Source organism: Bactrocera dorsalis, chromosome 2 (assembly GCF_023373825.1).
Source record: "Bactrocera dorsalis isolate Fly_Bdor chromosome 2, ASM2337382v1, whole genome shotgun sequence".
Lineage (NCBI taxonomy): Eukaryota > Metazoa > Arthropoda > Insecta > Diptera > Tephritidae > Bactrocera > Bactrocera dorsalis.
The window spans coordinates 73,046,801-73,070,601 of record NC_064304.1 but is presented as its reverse complement, the minus strand read 5'-3'; the positions used below and the strand labels follow the sequence as shown (position 1 = coordinate 73,070,601).

Sequence of the window (23,801 nt, the reverse complement as noted above, 5' to 3'; positions counted from 1 at the left end):
CGGGGAGGTGTTACGGCCTTTGTTTTTATGAATAAGCGAGATCGCTTGTGGAATTTGCGCCTGCGGTCATGAATGAAATCGTTTTTGTTGTAAAATTTACTACACTTGTTCTTCGCCAATTTGGCTGCCATATTGACTTGTGAAGATCAATTTTTTGTTGGTGACATATTCATATGTGTACGCATATGTATGTTTGTATGCTTGTGCATTATTTGTTCGGCAATGTATGCAAATATATGTACATTAGGCATATAACAAATTTTGACGAAAAATTTGGCATACCACCACGTGGTGGCAAATATTGTACAAGTAATGAATATCACTTGTTTAGGTGATTTCGGTTCAAAAACGTTCCGCGCAAAAATGGATTTCTAAAAAAGTCAACATTTTTTTTTTGTGTTATTATTATATTGAATCAGAATTTTCTGAAGAAAAATTAGTTTGGGTGGGCGGGGCACTTCCCTTAGGTCCATTAAAAGGCGTTTGGAATAATAGGAAGATTATTAGATATATAAATATCTATTATTATGAAGAAAAATGTGTACAGTGTACAACATTTTTTTGTGTTTTCAGCAGTTCTGATAAAAAAAAAGTAATTTCGTTTTGCGCGGAAACTTTTTTGCAATTTCGCAAAAAAAAATAATGGGGTTCATACTTTTTTATTCTCTATTCGACTATGGCCGTTTTTCGTATTTGCAAAAATTGTAAAAAGTTATATGCCTAATGTACATACATATGTATAAGTATATATGAATGTATTAACATGCAAGTCAATGCGCGCACATGTAATAAGTAAAGGGTGATTTTTTAAGAGCTTGATAACTTTTTAAAAAAAAAAAAACGCATAAAATTTGCAAAATCTCATCGGTTCTTTATTTGAAACGTTAGATTGGTTCATGACATTTACTTTTTGAAGATAATTTCATTTAAATGTTGACCGCGGCTGCGTCTTAGGTGGTCCATTCGGAAAGTCCAATTTTGGGCAACTTTTTCGAGCATTTCGGCCGGAATAGCCCGAATTTCTTCGGAAATGTTGTCTTCCAAAGCTGGAATAGTTGCTGGCTTATTTCTGTAGACTTTAGACTTGACGTAGCCCCACAAAAAATAGTCTAAAGGCGTTAAATCGCATGATCTTGGTGGCCAACTTACGGGTCCATTTCTTGAGATGAATTGTTGTCCGAAGTTTTCCCTCAAAATGGCCATAGAATCGCGAGCTGTGTGGCATGTAGCGCCATCTTGTTGAAACCACATGTCAACCAAGTTCAGTTCTTCCATTTTTGGCAACAAAAAGTTTGTTAGCATCGAACGATAGCGATCGCCATTCACCGTAACGTTGCGTCCAACAGCATCTTTGAAAAAATACGGTCCAATGATTCCACCAGCGTACAAACCACACCAAACAGTGCATTTTTCGGGATGCATGGGCAGTTCTTGAACGGCTTCTGGTTGCTCTTCACCCCAAATGCGGCAATTTTGCTTATTTATGTAGCCATTCAACCAGAAATGAGCCTCATCGCTGAACAAAACACGCGCGCGAAACACATTTCGAACCGAACACTGATTTTGGTAATAAAATTCAATGATTTGCAAGCGTTGCTCGTTAGTAAGTCTATTCATGATGAAATGTCAAAGCATACTGAGCATCTTTCTCTTTGACACCATGTCTGAAATCCCACGTGATCTGTCAAATACTAATGCATGAAAATCCTAACCTCAAAAAAATCACCCGTTATATTGATAAGTGATGAAAATATGATTTCAATTTCTAAAGGCGCACATGCGTATACATACGCTCATATGAGCATGTGCAGATAGAAGATGTATGCCTTTTAACATCGTATGCTATACAAATAAATATTTTTCTTACTTATAGAAATTAAATTTATCACAGCAATATACATAATATACATATACATACATAATATTGCTGTGATAAATTTAATTTCTATTAGTGAGAAAAATATTTATTTGTATAATATACGATGTTAAAAGCAAAAAATTGAAAATTTATTCTGTCGAGATTCGAACCTGCGTTAGCATTTTGACTTTCCAAGCGCTTACCACCGCTTAGATTGCGCTGACTTAAGTGTGGTTTGGTTATGCATGTAAGAAACATACGATTTATAATATAAGTATATTATAATAATTTTGTTTAAGTATAGAAATATGCTTTTGTAGAACATATGCTTTCGCAAACAAACAGACAAGTGTGCAAACGACATAATATACATATGTATGTATGATTGTTTCGCATTTTGCTTCTGAATATCACTAAGAAGTATAACTTCTTCCGCGCGTAGGGACTCCACGCACCTTTTTTTTCCTTTCAAAATAACCAAAGATTTTTTCAGAACTAAATCCATTTTTAGACTTTTACGACAAATAATATATTGTAACGTATCGCAATGGCATGCCCGAGAGTCAAGCATCGAGGCTTGGTCAACAAAATTTAAGAACTTCTCAAGTACGCGCGCGGGAGGCGAGTATCGAACGATCGCAGCGGCTTTCTGAACAAAATTTGAGAACTTCACAAGTACGCGCTTGAGTGACGAGAACGGAGCATGTGCAGCGGCTTAAAGCGCAATATATTAGAAATATGCAAGCTCACACTAGGGAGTGCGTCTACATGATCAGAAAAAAAGACAACGGACATCAACGACCAGAAGTCGCAATCAAGTTTTAGCAAATAGTAACAGATTGACTTTCAGATACGATTCACAAATTGGTTGTGCTCAACAGCCATGAAAAGGATCTGCTCTAAGTGTTCTGATAAAAAATTGGACAATGACCATAATGGTATGTGATGTACTTCTAGAAAAGCCAATCTTCCCAATATGCAGGAGCCTTCACAGCCAATCAAAAATTTATTGACAAATAATCATACAAATTCTGTACTTTCTACCATCATCAAATCAAAGTCCACAGTTCTTGCAAGTCTATTTCATTTCAAACGCAGATCAGTTATCGTTATGGTCAAACATAGCTCTAATGCTAAACATTTATTTAATAACCGAACTTTAAAGAAAAACTAGAAGGAAATTGATTGTGTCATAGTTGCGGAACTGCCCATCCAACAAAACGATAAAATGTTGTTTGATATTGGCATTAGAAATATGGTGCACAGACCATACGGGGAGAATAACTTAACAGCACCATGTAGGAAAAACGGTATTTGTACAAAAAAGTACCCTAGACGATTCGCCAACGATACCCAAACCGGAAAGGACGAATGTCCAGTTTATCGTCGCCGTGAAGCAGAAAATGGAGGACAGATCGTTACACTAAATACTAGAGGGAGCAGGTTCAATATAGATAATATATGGATTGTTCCTTATTCTCGCGGTTATAGCCGAGTTAACAAAAGCGCGCCAGTCATTTCTTCTTTTTGCTACGTGTCGAAAATTGGAGATTCCAAGCGAAACCAGTTCCGTCTTCACCTGGTCTGTCTTACGGAGTGGAGGTCTTCCTCTTCCTCTGCTTCAACTGGAGGGTACTACTGAACTATGTCAATAGCGTCGTGTATCTCATACAGCTCAGAACGGTGAGCTTGACAAACTGAGCGGCAAGGGTAATGCCCGAAAAATCTACGAATAAAGCGGCGACTAATAGAAGGTTTCAAGACCAGAGCATACTCTTGTAGAACCCCCAGAGGTGTCCGGTGACTGATGCCCAGAACATATTAAAGTTATGGAGGGAACACTTATCCAGCCTGCTGAATGGCAGCGAAAGCATAACGCCAGGAGAAGGACAGCCCGATTCCCCAATCGATGACGATGGAGCGGACGTTCCATTGCCCGACCATGAAGAAGTTCGAATAGCAATCACCCGTCTGAAGAACAAAAAAGTGGCGGGGGCCTATGGATGGCCGGCCGAGCTATTCAAACACGGCAGCGAAGAACTGATAAGGAGCATGCATCTGTTCACTTTGGAATGCAGTTTGTAGAAAGGATTGCTCTTCGTAATTAATCATAGGTATAGGCGATTTACAACAAAAAATTTAATATATGTATGACATTAAACGTGGACGTGACGTCCGAATTTAAGAAGGGAGGAAGTAACGCTAAATAAATTTAGTAACACAATAATCCACACGCGCAAAGTCATTTCTGATGACAAAGCGCCTTACAGACTGTGGGAACGGAAAACAACTAAGTGATACTGACACCTTGCTAACGTCTAATAAAATAAACTCAATAATTCAAGAGCTTTCGCTCTCTAAAAAAAAAACATAATACAAGTTTTTTTTTTAAATATATTATATATATTTATTAAATCACTTACCTCATCTGCAACACTATTTGCTTTTATTTGTAATTCTTCCAATTCGGTCTTGGGCACTTGAGGAGCAAGCCCTTCGCTTGAGGTGTCAACAGACGGCATTCTGTACGTAAATAAATAATTACAATGGTTAATAATTACAAATCAAAACTTGAATACCAATATGCAAAAGCCAATCTCTATTGTAACTTAATTATTATATAGGGTGATTTTTTAAGAGCTTGATAACTTTTTTAAAAAAAAAAACGCATAAAATTTGCAAAATCTCATCGGTTCTTTATTTGAAACGTTAGATTGGTTCATGACATTTACTTTTTGAAGATAATTTCATTTAAATGTTGACCGCGGCTGCGTCTTAGGTGGTCCATTCGGAAAGTCCAATTTTGGGCAACTTTTTCGAGCATTTCGGCCGGAATAGCCCGAATTTCTTCGGAAATGTTGTCTTCCAAAGCTGGAATAGTTGCTGGCTTATTTCTGTAGACTTTAGACTTGACGTAGCCCCACAAAAAATAGTCTAAAGGCGTTAAATCGCATGATCTTGGTGGCCAACTTACGGGTCCATTTCTTGAGATGAATTGTTGTCCGAAGTTTTCCCTCAAAATGGCCATAGAATCGCGAGCTGTGTGGCATGTAGCGCCATCTTGTTGAAACCACATGTCAACCAAGTTCAGTTCTTCCATTTTTGGCAACAAAAAGTTTGTTAGCATCGAACGATAGCGATCGCCATTCACCGTAACGTTGCGTCCAACAGCATCTTTGAAAAAATACGGTCCAATGATTCCACCAGCGTACAAACCACACCAAACAGTGCATTTTTCGGGATGCATGGGCAGTTCTTGAACGGCTTCTGGTTGCTCTTCACCCCAAATGCGGCAATTTTGCTTATTTACGTAGCCATTCAACCAGAAATGAGCCTCATCGCTGAACAAAATTTGTCGATAACACATTTCGAACCGAACACTGATTTTGGTAATAAAATTCAATGATTTGCAAGCGTTGCTCGTTAGTAAGTCTATTCATGATGAAATGTCAAAGCATACTGAGCATCTTTCTCTTTGACACCATGTCTGAAATCCCACGTGATCTGTCAAATACTAATGCATGAAAATCCTAACCTCAAAAAAATCACCCGTTACTTCTGTGTTTTGCAAGACTCACAAGCGTGAAAATACTTTAAGGTTTTACAAAGCTTTTTATTTATTATTAACACCATCATCCAGCATTCATTATTGGCAGTGAAGAAAATATCTCTATTGTAACCGAATTATTATACTTCTGTGTTTTGCAAGACTCACAAGCGTGAAAATACTTTAAGGTTTTACAAAGCTTTTTATTTATTATTAACACCATCATCCAGCATTCATTATTGGAAGTGAAGAAAATATAGCCGTAGCTAAGAGTGTACACGAAGACCGTGAAGAGTCGATTCGGCGCCGATCGCAGCAACTGGGACTGTTGTAAGGAACGACTTGGCGTATTTTACGTAGAAGTCTTACACTGAAAGCATACAAAAACAGCTAGTGCAAGAACTGAAGCCGCTCGACCTTCCAAAGAGACGACTTTGACTTTGGACTGGTTTTTGAGAAACTTTTTATTGGATTTGGTAGAACCCTGGGCTGGTGGTGGCGGCATTCTGACACCTGAGTACGATGAGGTGACACTCATCAGAAATGGCTGACAGGCTAATCGCAACTGCCCCCGTCCCCATAAAACCCTGGTCAAATGTCCGTGGAAGTCGATCCGAATCTCTCGGATGTGGCGAGTGTTGGGGGCGGTTCGTCGATTGGCGACTCCGTCTTCAGCCTCGAACAACTGTTTGAGGAGGTTCGGGTCGATCACGACTTGGGCGCTGAAATAGCGCTCCTGGAGGAAAGTCTGAAGGATAAAATTCCTCCAGATTAACCTCCAGCATGCGAAGGCGGCCTCCGACAATTTATTGCTCCGTCTGAAACAAGACGGAGCTGATGTCGTCCTGATCCAGGAACCGTAGCTGACTGGTAACGGGATCTCTGGATTGAGGACAAAGAGCCATAGGCTCCTGACGGCCAAGGATGCAGGTAGAAACAGAGTAGACCAGATCTGGAGAAGCTCGGATACTAACAGTAGAGGTGAGTCGCTTTTTGATTTCATTATTGGCGAAGATCTTCGCATTTGTAATAGAGGAAACTCTCCTACTTTTGTGATCGCAGTCAGGGAGGAGGTCCTCGACCTCACCCTAACCTCAAAAGCGATTGCCCCGCTGATCTCGAACTGGAGGGTCCTCGAGGATCACTCCTTTTCGGATCACAGGTACATCGAGTTTAGTCTAGTCGGAGAAGGTCCACCTAGGAAATCTTTTAGGAACCCTAGGAACACGGGCTGGGAAGGTTACCGCAAGAGGCTTCGGCAAACTCTCCCACGCGCACCGGGAGTAGACTCGTTGGCCACTACCGATGCGGTGGAATAGTGGGTTGAAGTCTTCAGCTCGGCGTGCAAGACTGTGCTGGAGAGGTCTTGTCAACTGAGATCGCCGAAAGCAAAGAGAAACCTCTATGGCGAACTACAGAGTTCTCAGATATCAGGGCGTCTTGTAGACGGGTTTTCAACAAGGCCCGCAGAAGTGGGTTATCTGATGACTGGGTTTTGTATAAAGTAGGACTTTCAATATATAAGTCCGAGTAAGAAAGGCCAAGAGGACCTCGTGGAAGTGCTTCTGTGAAAAAGTGGAAGGCTGTCACGAGTCCTCGAGATTCAGGCGTATTCTCGCAAAACCCCAGTATCCCTGTGGTGTCTCAAGGACGCAAATGGGCCCTCAGTAGTGAAGAAATACTTCAAAAGCTTCTCGACGCTCACTTCCCGAGCAACATGTCCTCTGTGAGGGGATCTCTCGGGGAGCCGCATGACGATTGCGCGGCCTTTGTCGGCATCCTGGATGAGCGACACTTGACGTGGGCGATTAACTCGTTCAAACCATTCAAGTCCCCGGCACCAGACAGCATCATATCAGCGCAGCTGCAACAGACTGTTAAGGTGTCATGTAGCTGGTTGGCACCTATCTATGCGAACTGCGTCAGATTAGGTTACATCCCGGGGGCCAGGAGACGAGTGAAGGTTACGTTCATCCCGAAAGCTGGCAGGGGCTCCCATGTCACAGCCAAGGATTTCAGGCCAATCAGCCTCTCCTCCTTCTTGTTAAAGACTCTGGAGAGACTTATGGACTGGTATATAAGGAAGAGCATTCCGAGAGACTATTTGTCAAGAGCACAACATGCTTATCGCAAAGGCAGGTCAGTAGCCTTGCAAACTATCGTGTCCTGGCTCCAAGAAAGCCAAGGACTTCACTGTTGGGACCTTCCTTGATATCAGCAATGTCCTGCCTGAGGCAGTAGTAACTGCTCTTGACGGCTTGGGATTGATTAGGGCCTCAAGTACCTTATTCTCAGTCTTCTGTGCGACAGACGGAATGGGGCAGCACGCGCGTGAGGCGCACCCACAAGAAGAGGTTCTCTCTCCTCTTCTATGGATCCTAGTCGTTGACGAATTGCTCAAAAAACTAGAGGATCGCGGCTGTCGGGTGATTGCCTACGCAGACGATGTAGCACTTATGGTCAAAGGAAAGTTCCTTAGCACCGTGTACGAGTTGACGCAGGGATATCTCAGCGTTGTAACAAAGTGGGCGGTCGGAAGTGGACTCGCCATTAATCCAAATAAAACAGAAATGGGTTTATTCAACCGAAAATATAAAATCCCGGCGGCACCGTTGCCGCAGATGGGAGGTAATCGCCTGCAACCGGCGGATACAGTGAAATATTTAGAGCTCATCCTGGAAAAGAAGCTTTCGTGGAAGCCGAATATCGAGGAGAAAGCAAAAAAGGCATCTATTGCCTTATACTGCTGCAGAGGAGCTATTGGCAAAAGATGGGGTCTCTCACCGAAAGTGGTTCTCTGGCTCTATGACACCATAGTAAAGCCCATCTTGTTCTATGGTGTCTTCATGTGGTGGAGGGCTATTGGGAAGACCACACTGGCCAAGAAACTCGAAAGCGTTCAACGGGCTGCGCTAATTAGCATATGTGGTGCATTAAGATCTACCCCAACCATGGCACTTAATGCAATTTTGAATAAAACGCCGGTAGATATTGCCGGTAGGTGCATAGCCGCGAAGGTGGCTATCAGACTCAGAGAATCTGGTTTCTTAAAGGAACGTGCATCTGGTCATTCGGATATCCGTACAAACTTTGACTGCATACCGGATCATCTGGATCATGGAGTCGCTATACCGAACTCTGGCGGCTCCTTCTCTGCCCATATACCGACGAGGGAGATGTGAGTGGGAAGAAGCCGTTGGAGGAGGGGGCAGCAAGCTTCTTCACGGATGGGTCAAAGCTTGGGGGGAAGGTTGGTGGAGGGGAGCTGTCGGGAGCTCTCCATCAACTCCTGTTTCAGACTTCCCTACTACTGTAGTGTATTCCACGCTGAGGTCGCAGCCATCAAGGTCGCAGCTGATTTTCTGCTACGGAGTGCATCCACCTTCAGAGAAGTGACTATTCACTCAGATAGTAGAGCGGCTATATTAGTGCGTTCAGGGTTTGTCGAAGAATGTCTAACGTTGCTATCTCTAGCAGCTAGAGTTTTTGTAATTAGACTGGTGTGGGTGCCGGGCCATAGCGGAATTGCAGGCAATTGCAAAGCTGATGAGTTAGCAAGGAAAGGTACCCTAGAATGATTATCGGTAGAATGGGAACGGATCGGTGCTCGTGTTTCTTCTTGTGGTCTACTACTAGATAGCTGGGCCAAGCGGGTACTCGTCCAACGCTGGGCCAGCACCGGCACTTGTGCGGTTGCAAAAGCCTTCTGGCCCAGGATAGATCGTAGGAGATCTAATGATCTCCTAGCCCTCAGTAAGGCTAACCTCTCATTGTTAGTGGGTCTTTTAACAGGCCACAGTCCTATTGGCTTACATGCGGTAAGAATGGGTATCTTACCGAATGCCGACTGCAGGAGCTGTTTGGAAGAAGATGCGGTAGAACAAGCCAGCACTTCCTGCTTGATTGTCCCACTTTTGGGAGGTCAAGACTCAGACACTTGGGAGCGCATACCTTTGGACACCCCACCGAACTGGCGGGTGTTGAAGTTAAGCGTCTGTGTAACTACACACGGGAGTTCCTTTTCAATGGCATCACAAAGGAGTAATTGTTAGTCTACGTGGGATCTTTGATCAGCCATCTTACCTAACCTAATCTAACCTAGGTATTGTGTTACTTGTGTTTAAATATGCTTTGGTTGCATTTTATGCTTTGGTTACATTTATGCAGACCAGTCAATGTGGAAGTGGGGTGACAGCGACGTCGGCAGCGATTTGGCTTACAACGACGGCGACGTAACTCCTCCTCCCTTTGATTGAGCACTCTTCTGGGTGATCATGTTGGTTATTTTGCTCTTTAATTTTTCTATAATACAATTATTGACGCAATGGTGATTAAAATTAAAGTATTTGCGCTGGTTGGCGCTGAAAGCGCATAGTTCTAGTTTTATTCGTCACATCGGGTCATGTTATACCATTTTGGGAAAGCTAATTTCACGCGCTAACACGTGTTTGATTGATTGTCGTGTCTTTTAAATCGTTCGTGAGTTATAGCGTCGCTAACATGGAGCAAAATAAAGAGAAAATACGGCATATTTTACCGTACTGCTACGATAAAGGCAAAAATGCATCTCAAGCAGCCAATAAAATTTGTGCAGTTTATGGACCCGATACAGTTTCCATTTCCACCGCACAACGATGGTTTCAACGTTTTCGTTCTGGTGTAGAGGTGGTCGAAGATGCGCCACGCCCCGGAAGGCCTGTCGTCAAAAATTGCGATAAAATTGCTGAATTGGTCGAAAGAGACCGGCATAGTAGTCATCAAACCGTTATAAATCATTTGAAGAAGCTTGGAGTCACTAAGAAGCTCGATGTATGGGTGCCACACGAATTGATTCAATGAAAATAGCGCAAGACTTTGACAACCCAATATAATGCGTTTTTCTTACATAGCTTATTTCATTTATTAGTGCCGCATTTTTTAAGTTACTTAATACAATGTCTTCAAATATTAGTTTTTCATTTTTATTTTTGGTTATTTGTATGTGTAAAAGCTAGCGAAACTTTGTTTAAATATGTATAATTTCTTTATTATAGAAAGTTTGGTTGCCTACATTGACAGAGCTATTATTGCAATTTATTAAATAGTTGCCAGTTAGTTTTTGTGTTCTGTTGTTACAATCATTATAAAAGTGTGTTCGTACTTGATTTTTATGAGTACAATTCCTGGCTTTATCTCTATAATATCTGATGCTTTGTTAAAAATTTGTATACAATTTTTCTTTATTAAGCAGTTTTTTAACGGCTTTAGTTTTTTCAATTCAATATTACTTTCCTAAATATAGGTATTATTTTTATAATACGTATATTGTATAATGAAATTTGGGGTTCAAATAAGAGTTTCCTGTTATTTTCGTTTCCAATGGGTATAAGATAGTTTATTGCAAGAAAGATAGAATCTTTTGGTATTTTAATGGGGAATATTATATTCCCCTTGCTATCAATAAGAGTTCCCAATTTAATATTTTGCAGTTTATTGAAATCTATTCCGAACTTAGTTATCTCTTTTTTTGTCAACATGCTTCCGTAAAAAATTCCTAGCTTTGATGCAGCTATGTTTTCTTGAATGTGTTCGATTATGTCCTGTATAATTTTTAGTTTAAGTGTAAAGTCATTGTATTGGATATGGATTTGTATTTCGTTGTTAACTTTATATTGTATATACTATTTAATTTCGAATTTATTATGTTACGGTCGCTTTCTATAATAGACTTGAGTTTAGAGAAAGTTTTATTAAAGTGTGTATTAATACTATTAAGATTATTAATTGCATTATGGTTATTTGTATCTATTGAATTCAGATGTGCTTCTTGCCTATCGTTATCATCCATAGTGCCGAATAACCATTTTTGAGCTGTTACAAAAATATTAATTAGGCCTCTTCGCTGTCTGTGTGGTATTAAAGTTAAAGCTTTGCTTTTTATATTGTTAAGTTGCATTTCCAAAATGTCTGTTTTTTTCTGTAGGCCAGCATGTTCTATATTTTTGTGCATTGTGTCGATTATACCTAATATTTCCTCTATATTTATTATATATAGTATAGTGTCGTCCAACTTGTCTTCGATCCATACTTCCATGTATCCAAGATTAGTTTAAATTTTTTCTATTGTGAGATGAGGTTGGATTGGTGTCAATGCCAGTAGTATGATCAAAGAGGTTAGGATCCATTTAAACTTAAATTTTCTTTTTTCTTTTAATATTGGAAGAGTGTATGTTTTGTAAATTTTGTTTGCAATATCTTGGTTCGTATTTATGCCTAAGAGCCTTATAGTTCTTCACATACCCTTCCTGTTCCGTATTTTGAAAACTTTCGAGTTGTTCGTTCAATTTTTCAATTGTACGTTTTTTATTATCCTCTAGGGTTTTGTATATTTTGGCTTTATCTGTTCTACCTTCAATTACATCTATAGTTTTTGCTTTTATCGTGGAGTGGACTGAGTTGTTATACGAGTATCATTCTATACTTTTAAAAACTCTCTCTTGAGTTGATAGTGGTGATTTCATGGCTTCCAGTGTTCTAAATTCGGAAATAGTACTGTGTAGCCTTTCTACATGCGTGTCCTGTTGATTATTTGGTTTTGTAAAATGAACGTCAATGGATTCCTGCCTTAAGAGTTCTTTTATGTTTACTGAGTTAAATTTGTTGTCTGTTATAATTTTTGTTGGCTTACATCTGAGAGAGAGATAAAGTCTAATTTTTTCTACGATTGTGAGGCTGTTTCTATCTTCTAAGGCGAGTGCCATTGCATATTTTGAAAATTTATCAATAAAAGTGATAAAACTATGTTTTTTGTTGGTGTAAACATCCATATGTATTATTTGGTTAATATCCATCGGTGTTTCGATTAGCTTGTATTTTTCCTTAATAGGTTTTTTGTCGTATTTCGCCTTATTGCATATTTCGCTGTTATTTATATATTTTTGTATTAACTTCTTTGGATCCTTGTAGTAAATTAAGGTTTTCAGTCTTTCATAATTTCCGTTAATTCCTCCATGTCCAGTTTCGTTTTTATGATATTTCGCTATGTATCTATATATAAGCTTCATCTTCATTCTGCATGTAGAAGTGAAAGTGATGGGCGAACTGTGAATTGACGTGTCGAATTGTTTAAGACGAATTGAGCCAGCTTCGCCGTTGTCCACTCCTTTTGTTAGTTGGGTTGGTGCGACTATGGTGTTTTCTATTGGTGTTGTATTATAGTGGCATCCCAAGGTGAATTGCGCTGTTTTATTAGGATGCGCCAGTTTTACCGGGTAGAAGGGGTGGATGGGTCTATTTTGGTCGTGCTTAATGTTCTTAGTTTTGATTATATTTTCTTCTAACCTTTCCGCAATTTCATATTGGGTAGTGAGAAAATCTTTCATTTGTTGCCACGTTGGGCACTTTTTTCGTGATGAGTGCGATTGCTCCCATAGAAGTAACAACTTTTGTGGCAATGCGGCGGTGCAAATGTTTACCAGAATTGGGTCCCAGCTGTCTGTGGGAATATTTTGTGTCGACAGAATCGACAAACAAATAGAAGCAATGGATTGTAGTCCTACAAATTCTTCACTTGTTTCTTTCTTGATTTTAGGCAAGTGTAATAGTGTCGTTACTTGCTTATCGACCAGTATTATTTCGTTTTCATATCTAGCTTTTAGAGCTTCCCAAGCCAAATTGAAATTATCGTCATTAAGAGCGAACTGTTTTATTATTATGCCTGCTTGACCTTTCGTTTTGTATCTGAGGTGATACAATTTTTGCGCTTGTGATAATTGAGGATGGTTTATGTACACTGCTGTGAACATGTCCCGGGAGGACGGCCATTCTTCATAACCTCCGTGAAAGGTTTCTGTGTCACATGCGGGCACCTCGAGTTGGATGCCTGAACTTGCCTTCTTATGGCAGCTCTACTCTACTGTGGGGAGAAGGTGCAATTGCTTTAATGAGCTTTAGTTGATCGTAGATCATAGCTTTTGTTTCTTCGTACTGGTCTAAGCAGTTTTCGTATATGGCGTAAGAAGATAATTTAAAATTGTGTGGTAGATCTGAATCGTCAGAGTCTACAATGTCATCATGAGCCGCTTGGAGGCAAGTCTAAAAATTTTTAAGATTTTGGCTTTTTATTTCTAATAACGATTCCGAGTTTTCGTGAATCGGTGAAGCGGAAAATCTAGTGCAGTATCTTGTTAAACTGTCAGTTTCTGAAATGAATTTAACAACCTGTTTTGAGCGTTTAGCTCCTGCAGGTGTATTTTGATTTGTGTTATTATGAACCATTTTTGATATATTGTGTATTAAAATATTTCTCAAACGAATTAAATTTTCCTCAGAGTAAACTAATTTGAATAAGGCAATTGAGTTGAAACTTTTTTAGGTAAATGTTTTTATTTTCAGTTTAAGTAGCTAAAAAATGAATATGTTATTTCGTGTTATTATTACTGTTTCTATTTATTTGCCAAATAATAATATTTATTTTTTTCATTTTAGTTTTAGGTTTGCAAATATAAGCACTTTTAATTTATAAACACTTTTTACGTCCTTATGCTAGTATTTAGGTACACCCTAATACTTGGACTTGTATGTATGTATGCATGTGCTTATGAAGGTACATTTTGTGCAATTGAGAGCTCGCTGAAGAGATCAATGCGCTATTTACATAAGTATGCACGAATTGTTTGTGTCTTTATGAATATGGTTTTCTTAAGCCATTGAGAGTTCGTTAGAAAGATCAGTTCGCTTTTTGTACGCAATCCTGCTTGTTTTTGTTTGCCAAAGAACAGGGGTATTGTCGGATAGTAGCCAATATGGCCTTTGAATATTTGAATATGTGCGCCCACAGTTTTTATTTAACCGCGATTTGATTATAGTATTTAGTTACAAATAAGGAAATTTTATTTTCGTAAGTGAATTTTAAAGTTACTGTTTTGGAATTTTAAGATTACTTAATTTTTTTTTTTAAATAAAATAAATCTTGGTTGTATTTCGACCATTTGTTGAAGGTGATTATAATTTTTAATATTACAAATGCCAATGCTAATGTAAAGGTTAAAGAAAATAAGTGTCGACGAGCGGCTAAAATCCTAATACGAATTGTCGAATTGTTTAGGACGAATTGAGCTAGCTTCCCCGTTGTCCATTCCTTTTGTTAGTTGGGTTGGTACGAGTATGGTGTGTTATATTGGTGTTGTATTATAGTGGCATCCCAAGGTGAATTGCGCTGTTTTATTAGGATGCGCCAGTTTTACCGGGTAGAAGGGATGGATGCGTAACTCATTTAAAAATTATTTGTTTTCCATTTACAAATTGTGACTCCTGGTTTTTTGAATGAGTAAGGATTATCTGTGCAGAAAATCTGTTAACGGCAGTTTCCAAGATACCAAAATGGTCATGCAATTCCTCTACTTGAGAGTGGATTGTTGCCGTGGTACTCATATTCTCATTTTCCTGTAGGATATTAATTTTATTTGCCTCTGCATTTATTCTGCTCATAAAGTCAGCGGCAGCGTTGTCCTTTCCCTTGACATAACTTATGTTAATATCGTATTCTCCTAATTTGAGTATTTTCTTTCGTGGTCGTTTAGTGATCTGCTTGCATAGCTTATGGGGTGTCCTTCTTGTATTAAAATAGCTCCAATTGCAAAATCACTTGCATCTGTTGTTACGGAGAATTTGAGTTTGAAACCCGGATACTTGAGTACAGGTGGGTTTGTCAAAAGTGCTTTCAATTTCTCGAACGAATTTGTATATTGGGGGTCACGAATGTTAATTTTAGCTCCTTTTTTTCAAATATTTTGTTAAGCCTTGAGCCACTTTGGCGTAATCCCTTATAAATTTTCTGTAATAGCCGGTCATGCCCAAAAACAATTTTATTTATTTAACCGTTTGCGGTAACTTCAGTTCCTGTATGTTTTTTTATTTTGTTCATATTTGGTTTGATTCCCTCTGTGGTTAATATATGGCCTAAATATTCTGTTGACTTTGCGAAGAATTTGCACTTATCTATCTGAATTTTTAGATTGTATTCTGCTAATTTGTTAACAAATTTTTGGATACTTTCTGTGTGCTCATCGATATTTGTACTAAATATTAATATGTCGTCTAGGTAGACTACACAGATTTTATTTATATATTCCCTAAGTACTGAATTTATTAGTCGTTGTGGCCGGGGCGTTTTTGAGCCCGAATGGGATTCTGATGAATTCATAGTGTCCTAAAGGGGTTGAGAATTCTGTTTTCTTTCTATCGCTTTCTTTAATTAGAACCTGGTGAAATCCTTTGCAAGATCCAGGGTTGTGAAGTATTGAGCTCTTCCTAAATAGAATTCCGCAATAGAATTTTCCTCTGGGTAGCTTTCAATATTGTGGATTTCCTCATAGTTGAAGGGGCATTTATTTACAGAATGTGTTTTCACTTTATTAATTTCTATAAAACTTTCTCCTAAGTTAATGATTGCTTCCAATGGTTTCAGGATATTTTGTCCTATTATGGCGTCAAAATTCCTATCATTAAAACTTGTTATCTTCCAAGCAATATAACTGTTTTCATTGAATTCTTTTGGTAGTGGTGTTATTAGTTCGTGTGTTATAACGGTTTTTTCGGACAGGGTATTAAAGAAAAGTAGTTTATTAATTTGCTACGTTTGTAATGAGAGAAAATGTTTTTGTCAATCAACGAGGTGGTAGATCCGGTATATGCTAGACATTTTATTTTGTTGTAACCAATGGTTGTTCGACTATCGGTAAATCTGATTGTGACCCTGTAATGGAAAATTTGATTCTTGGATTGGATGATCAACTTCCATAGGTTGTACTTGATTGTTACTGTAGCGTCCCGGCCTGTGTGGTCGGTTTTGTCCTTAGTTTCTGTTTTGCTTAAAGCTATTATTGGAGTTGAACCATTGTCTATCGTTTTGTCCCGTTACGCCTGATTCAAAGCGATTAGCAAAATTTCTGCTCCTCGACGTATTGGTGAATTTATTATTATTAGGCATTCTATTGGTGTTAAGATTGTCTGTCATGTCATTCTTATCATTATTGTTATTATTAGTTTTATTATAATTATTATTTCAAAAATAATTCCTTGTACCGTTTTTGTTATAGTTTATTAAGCTTGTTTCTTCGTTATACTTAGCATTCATTTTATCTAGTATGTTTCTTAAATTGTAATAATATTGACTTACGTTATAGTTCTTCATCGACATTGCTCGATGAAGGAGTTGATTATATGTTTCTCGAACTCCAAAGTTTTTGTTCAGTTCCAGTTTAATTTCATTCCAAGTTGCCGCCTCGCTCAGGGTCTGGATAACCTGGAATGCATCCCCCAGTATTTTTGTTTTGATGTGTCTTTACAGGATGTATCGTTGTATTGCTGTGTTGTCATTGAATAGAGGAAGTATTAAGTCGACCTCCATAGGAATGATGTTAAGTCATTCTCCGCATTTCCGAAGTATGGGCGGTTTCTCGCTGCTTCTTTGATTAGTTCCGTGACCGGGAATTGTTGTTGTTCTTGGTTGTTCATTTTTTCGAATATTTTAAATTGCTTTGTTACTAAGTTTTTTTTTTTTATTTTTTTTTTCACTTAATATCTTAAATTAATTTGTAAAAGAGTTTGTTTTTATTTATTTATTTTTTCCACTTAATATTCTTTAGAATATTTTTCGATAAGCGTGAGAACTGTGGTTCCGTACAATTCTTTGGAGTTATACGCCGTTCGACTGCGCAAGAAATGAGAAATGTGATTAAAACAACCGTACACTTCAGTTTCCAAATTATTTCTAAACTTTTATTGAATAAAACTGAAATTTCTTAGTCTAATTCTTCAATTGCAAAATTTGTTTAGTTGGCATTTCATAATGTAGAGCATTATTGCAATTTTCGTAACATGACCACCGTAGGAAAGAGATATGCAAAAATATGAAATTTAGTTAGCTTCTATTTTGGTCGTGCTTAATGTTCTTAGTTTTGATTATATTTTCTTCTAACCTTTCCGCAATTTCATATTGGGTAGTGAGAAAATCTTTCATTTGTTGCCACGTTGGGCACTTTTTTCGTGATGAGTGCGATTGCTCCCATAGAAGTAACAACTTTTGTGGCAATGCGGCGGTGCAAATGTTTACCAGAATTGGGTCCCAGCTGTCTGTGGGAATATTTTGTGTCGACAGAATCGACAAACAAATAGAAGCAATGGATTGTAGTCCTACAAATTCTTCACTTGTTTCTTTCTTGATTTTAGGCAAGTGTAATAGTGTCGTTACTTGCTTATCGACCAGTATTCTTTCGTTTTCATATCTAGCTTTTAGAGCTTCCCAAGCCAAATTGAAATTATCGTCATTAAGAGCGAACTGTTTTATTATTATGCCTGCTTGACCTTTCGTTTTGTATCTGAGGTGATACAATTTTTGCGCTTGTGATAATTGAGGATGGTTTATGTACACTGCTGTGAACATGTCCCGGGAGGACGGCCATTCTTCATAACCTCCGTGAAAGGTTTCTGTGTCACATGCGGGCACCTCGAGTTGGATGCCTGAACTTGCCTTCTTATGGCAGCTCTACTCTACTGTGGGGAGAAGGTGCAATTGCTTTAATGAGCTTTAGTTGATCGTAGATCATAGCTTTTGTTTCTTCGTACTGGTCTAAGCAGTTTTCGTATATGGCGTAAGAAGATAATTTAAAATTGTGTGGTAGATCTGAATCGTCAGAGTCTACAATGTCATCATGAGCCGCTTGGAGGCAAGTCTAAAAATTTTTAAGATTTTGGCTTTTTATTTCTAATAACGATTCCGAGTTTTCGTGAATCGGTGAAGCGGAAAATCTAGTGCAGTATCTTGTTAAACTGTCAGTTTCTGAAATGAATTTAACAACCTGTTTTGAGCGTGTAGCTCCTGCAGGTGTATTTTGATTTGTGTTATTATGAACCATTTTTGATATATTGTGTATTAAAATATTTCTCAAACGAATTAAATTTTCCTCAGAGTAAACTAATTTGAATAAGGCAATTGAGTTGAAACTTTTTTAGGTAAATGTTTTTATTTTCAGTTTAAGTAGCTAAAAAATGAATATGTTATTTCGTGTTATTATTACTGTTTCTATTTATTTGCCAAATAATAATATTTATTTTTTTCATTTTAGTTTTAGGTTTGCAAATATAAGCACTTTTAATTTATAAACACTTTTTACGTCCTTATGCTAGTATTTAGGTACACCCTAATACTTGGACTTGTATGTATGTATGCATGTGCTTATGAAGGTACATTTTGTGCAATTGAGAGCTCGCTGAAGAGATCAATGCGCTATTTACATAAGTATGCACGAATTGTTTGTGTCTTTATGAATATGGTTTTCTTAAGCCATTGAGAGTTCGTTAGAAAGATCAGTTCGCTTTTTGTACGCAATCCTGCTTGTTTTTGTTTGCCAAAGAACAGGGGTATTGTCGGATAGTAGCCAATATGGCCTTTGAATATTTGAATATGTGCGCCCACAGTTTTTATTTAACCGCGATTTGATTATAGTATTTAGTTACAAATAAGGAAATTTTATTTTCGTAAGTGAATTTTAAAGTTACTGTTTTGGAATTTTAAGATTACTTAATTTTTTTTTTTAAATAAAATAAATCTTGGTTGTATTTCGACCATTTGTTGAAGGTGATTATAATTTTTAATATTACAAATGCCAATGCTAATGTAAAGGTTAAAGAAAATAAGTGTCGACGAGCGGCTAAAATCCTAATACGAATTGTCGAATTGTTTAGGACGAATTGAGCTAGCTTCCCCGTTGTCCATTCCTTTTGTTAGTTGGGTTGGTACGAGTATGGTGTGTTATATTGGTGTTGTATTATAGTGGCATCCCAAGGTGAATTGCGCTGTTTTATTAGGATGCGCCAGTTTTACCGGGTAGAAGGGATGGATGCGTAACTCATTTAAAAATTATTTGTTTTCCATTTACAAATTGTGACTCCTGGTTTTTTGAATGAGTAAGGATTATCTGTGCAGAAAATCTGTTAACGGCAGTTTCCAAGATACCAAAATGGTCATGCAATTCCTCTACTTGAGAGTGGATTGTTGCCGTGGTACTCATATTCTCATTTTCCTGTAGGATATTAATTTTATTTGCCTCTGCATTTATTCTGCTCATAAAGTCAGCGGCAGCGTTGTCCTTTCCCTTGACATAACTTATGTTAATATCGTATTCTCCTAATTTGAGTATTTTCTTTCGTGGTCGTTTAGTGATCTGCTTGCATAGCTTATGGGGTGTCCTTCTTGTATTAAAATAGCTCCAATTGCAAAATCACTTGCATCTGTTGTTACGGAGAATTTGAGTTTGAAACCCGGATACTTGAGTACAGGTGGGTTTGTCAAAAGTGCTTTCAATTTCTCGAACGAATTTGTATATTGGGGGTCACGAATGTTAATTTTAGCTCCTTTTTTTCAAATATTTTGTTAAGCCTTGAGCCACTTTGGCGTAATCCCTTATAAATTTTCTGTAATAGCCGGTCATGCCCAAAAACAATTTTATTTATTTAACCGTTTGCGGTAACTTCAGTTCCTGTATGTTTTTTTATTTTGTTCATATTTGGTTTGATTCCCTCTGTGGTTAATATATGGCCTAAATATTCTGTTGACTTTGCGAAGAATTTGCACTTATCTATCTGAATTTTTAGATTGTATTCTGCTAATTTGTTAACAAATTTTTGGATACTTTCTGTGTGCTCATCGATATTTGTACTAAATATTAATATGTCGTCTAGGTAGACTACACAGATTTTATTTATATATTCCCTAAGTACTGAATTTATTAGTCGTTGTGGCCGGGGCGTTTTTGAGCCCGAATGGGATTCTGATGAATTCATAGTGTCCTAAAGGGGTTGAGAATTCTGTTTTCTTTCTATCGCTTTCTTTAATTAGAACCTGGTGAAATCCTTTGCAAGATCCAGGGTTGTGAAGTATTGAGCTCTTCCTAAATAGAATTCCGCAATAGAATTTTCCTCTGGGTAGCTTTCAATATTGTGGATTTCCTCATAGTTGAAGGGGCATTTATTTACAGAATGTGTTTTCACTTTATTAATTTCTATAAAACTTTCTCCTAAGTTAATGATTGCTTCCAATGGTTTCAGGATATTTTGTCCTATTATGGCGTCAAAATTCCTATCATTAAAACTTGTTATCTTCCAAGCAATATAACTGTTTTCATTGAATTCTTTTGGTAGTGGTGTTATTAGTTCGTGTGTTATAACGGTTTTTTCGGACAGGGTATTAAAGAAAAGTAGTTTATTAATTTGCTACGTTTGTAATGAGAGAAAATGTTTTTGTCAATCAACGAGGTGGTAGATCCGGTATATGCTAGACATTTTATTTTGTTGTAACCAATGGTTGTTCGACTATCGGTAAATCTGATTGTGACCCTGTAATGGAAAATTTGATTCTTGGATTGGATGATCAACTTCCATAGGTTGTACTTGATTGTTACTGTAGCGTCCCGGCCTGTGTGGTCGGTTTTGTCCTTAGTTTCTGTTTTGCTTAAAGCTATTATTGGAGTTGAACCATTGTCTATCGTTTTGTCCCGTTACGCCTGATTCAAAGCGATTAGCAAAATTTCTGCTCCTCGACGTATTGGTGAATTTATTATTATTAGGCATTCTATTGGTGTTAAGATTGTCTGTCATGTCATTCTTATCATTATTGTTATTATTAGTTTTATTATAATTATTATTTCAAAAATAATTCCTTGTACCGTTTTTGTTATAGTTTATTAAGCTTGTTTCTTCGTTATACTTAGCATTCATTTTATCTAGTATGTTTCTTAAATTGTAATAATATTGACTTACGTTATAGTTCTTCATCGACATTGCTCGATGAAGGAGTTGATTATACGTTTCTCGAACTCCAAAGTTTTTGTTCAGTTCCAGTTTAATTTCATTCCAAGTTGCCGCCTCGCTCAGGGTCTGGATAACCTGGAATGCATCCCCCAGTATTTTTGTTTTGATGTGTCTTTACAGGATGTATCGTTGTATTGCTGTGTTGTCATTGAATAGAGGAAGTATTAAGTCGACCTCCATAGGAATGATGTTAAGTCATTCTCCGCATTTCCGAAGTATGGGCGGTTTCTCGCTGCTTCTTTGATTAGTTCCGTGACCGGGAATTGTTGTTGTTCTTGGTTGTTCATTTTTTCGAATATTTTAAATTGCTTTGTTACTAAGTTTTTTTTTTATTTTTTTTTTCACTTAATATCTTAAATTAATTTGTAAAAGAGTTTGTTTTTATTTATTTATTTTTTCCACTTAATATTCTTTAGAATATTTTTCGATAAGCGTGAGAACTGTGGTTCCGTACAATTCTTTGGAGTTATACGCCGTTCGACTGCGCAAGAAATGAGAAATGTGATTAAAACAACCGTACACTTCAGTTTCCAAATTATTTCTCAACTTTTATTGAATAAAACTGAAATTTCTTAGTCTAATTCTTCAATTGCAAAATTTGTTTAGTTGGCATTTCATAATGTAGAGCATTATTGCAATTTTCGTAACATGACCACCGTAGGAAAGAGATATGCAAAAATATGAAATTTAGTAGGTATTGTGTTACTTATGTTTAAATATGCCTTGGTTGCATTTTATGCTTTGGTTACATTTATGCAGACCAGTCAATGTGGAAGTGGGGTGACGGCGACGTCGGCAGCGATTTGGCTTGCAACGACGGCGACATAACTCGCGTGCCAACATTTGAAAGAGATAATCTTCAAAAAATAAATGCCGGAGGACATTCTCCTTTCCAATGATAATAAATGTTCCCCAATAAATTTGAAGTTTCTGTGTTTTTTTTTTTAAGTAGAGAACCTCAAAATAGATCGCCCTTTATAAGAAGTAGGCATAGTTGTTGGGATGTTGATCCTTTCATAAATGTATGAAAAAAATATCAAGATATTGAAACGCGCCATAATCGGTTCAAATTGTGCATTTTGCACCTTTCCATTCAATATTTACTGTAAAATTCAATGCTCCTGTCGTTTTTATTTAGTGAATCATTACATATAGTGTTTAACAAAAAAAAAGGTTTCAAGACCGGAGCATACTCTTGTAGAACCCCCAAAGGTGATCTTGCCACCGATGCCCAGACCATACTTAAATTATGGAGGGAATAGTTCTCAAGCCTGCTGAATGGCAGTGTACGCACAACACCAGGAGAAGGCGAACCCGATACCCCAATCGATGACGAAGGAGCAGGCGTTCCATTGCCCGACCATGAAGAAGTTCGAATAGCAATTGCCCGCCTGAAAAACAACAAAGCGGCAGGGGCCGACGGATTGCCGGCCGAGCTATTCAAACACGGCGGCGAAGAGCTGATAAGGTGCATGCATCAGCTTCTTTGTAAAATATGGTCGGACGAAAGTATGCCCAACGATTGAAATTTAAGTGTGCTATGCCCAATCCATAAAAAAGGAGACCCCACAATCTGCGCCAACTACCGTGGGATAAGCCTCCTCAACATCGCATATAAGGTTCTGCCGAGCGTATTGTGTGAAAGATTAAAGCCCACCGTCAACAAACTGGTTGGACCTTATCAGTGTGGCTTCAGACCTGGTAAATCAACAACCGACCAGATATTCACCATGCGCCAAATCTCGGAAAAGAACCGTGAAAGGAGAATCGACACTCACCACCTATTCGTCGATTTCAAAGCTGCTTTCGACAGCACGAAAAGGAGCTGCCTTTATGCCGCGATGTCTGAATTTGGTATCCCCGCAAAACTAATACGGCTGTGTAAACTGACGTTGAGCATCACGAAAAGCTCCGTCAGGATCGGGAAGGACCTCTCCGAGCCGTTCGATACCAAACGAGGTTTCAGACAAGGCGACTCCCTATCGTGCGACTTTTTCAATCTGCTGCTGGAGAAAATAGTTCGAGCTGCAGAACTAAATCGAGCAGATACAATCTTTTATAAGAGTGTACTGCTGCTGGCGTATGCCGATGATATTGATATCATCGGTTCAACACCCGCCCCGTTAGTTCTGCTTTCTCATGACTGGACAAGGAAGCAAAGCAAGCGGGTCTGCCAGTGAATGAGGGCAAAACGAAATATCTCCTGTCATCAAACAAACGGTCGTCGCACTCGCGACTTGGCTCTCATGTCACTGTTGACAATCATAACTTTACAGTCGTAGATAACGTTGTCTCTCTTTTAACCAGTGTAAACACCACCAACAATGTCAGCCTCAAAATTCAATGCAGTATGACACTTGCCAACAGGTGCTACTTCGGAGTAAGTAGGCAATGGAGAAGTAAAGTAAATCGATGTTTTGGAGATGTTCAATTCCATTTCCACGAATGTCAATGATAATTTCGGCTGCTTTTTGATGAATTCACATACAGTTTCGATGGAATTTCCAGTTATCATGGATTTTGGCCCACATGTTGACCGCCATTTAT

General features: G+C 38.1%; 2 protein-coding genes across 5 annotated transcripts in view; one reads left to right on the top strand and one right to left on the bottom strand.

Annotated features, from left to right (window-relative positions):
- LOC125776690 (uncharacterized) overlaps positions 1-23,801 on the top strand; it is a 436,599-nt gene that overhangs the window by 92,204 nt on the left and 320,594 nt on the right. The window lies entirely within an intron of this gene.
- Positions 1-23,801, bottom strand: part of LOC115066129 (synaptosomal-associated protein 25) — a 176,712-nt gene that overhangs the window by 121,743 nt on the left and 31,168 nt on the right. For all 3 annotated transcript variants that reach the window (XM_049450267.1, XM_049450268.1, XM_049450269.1), the window contains one exon: positions 4,282-4,381. In XM_049450267.1, the coding sequence (XP_049306224.1) occupies positions 4,282-4,380 (99 nt within the window). In that variant the 5' untranslated portion in view covers position 4,381. The remainder of the gene's footprint in view (positions 1-4,281; positions 4,382-23,801) is intronic.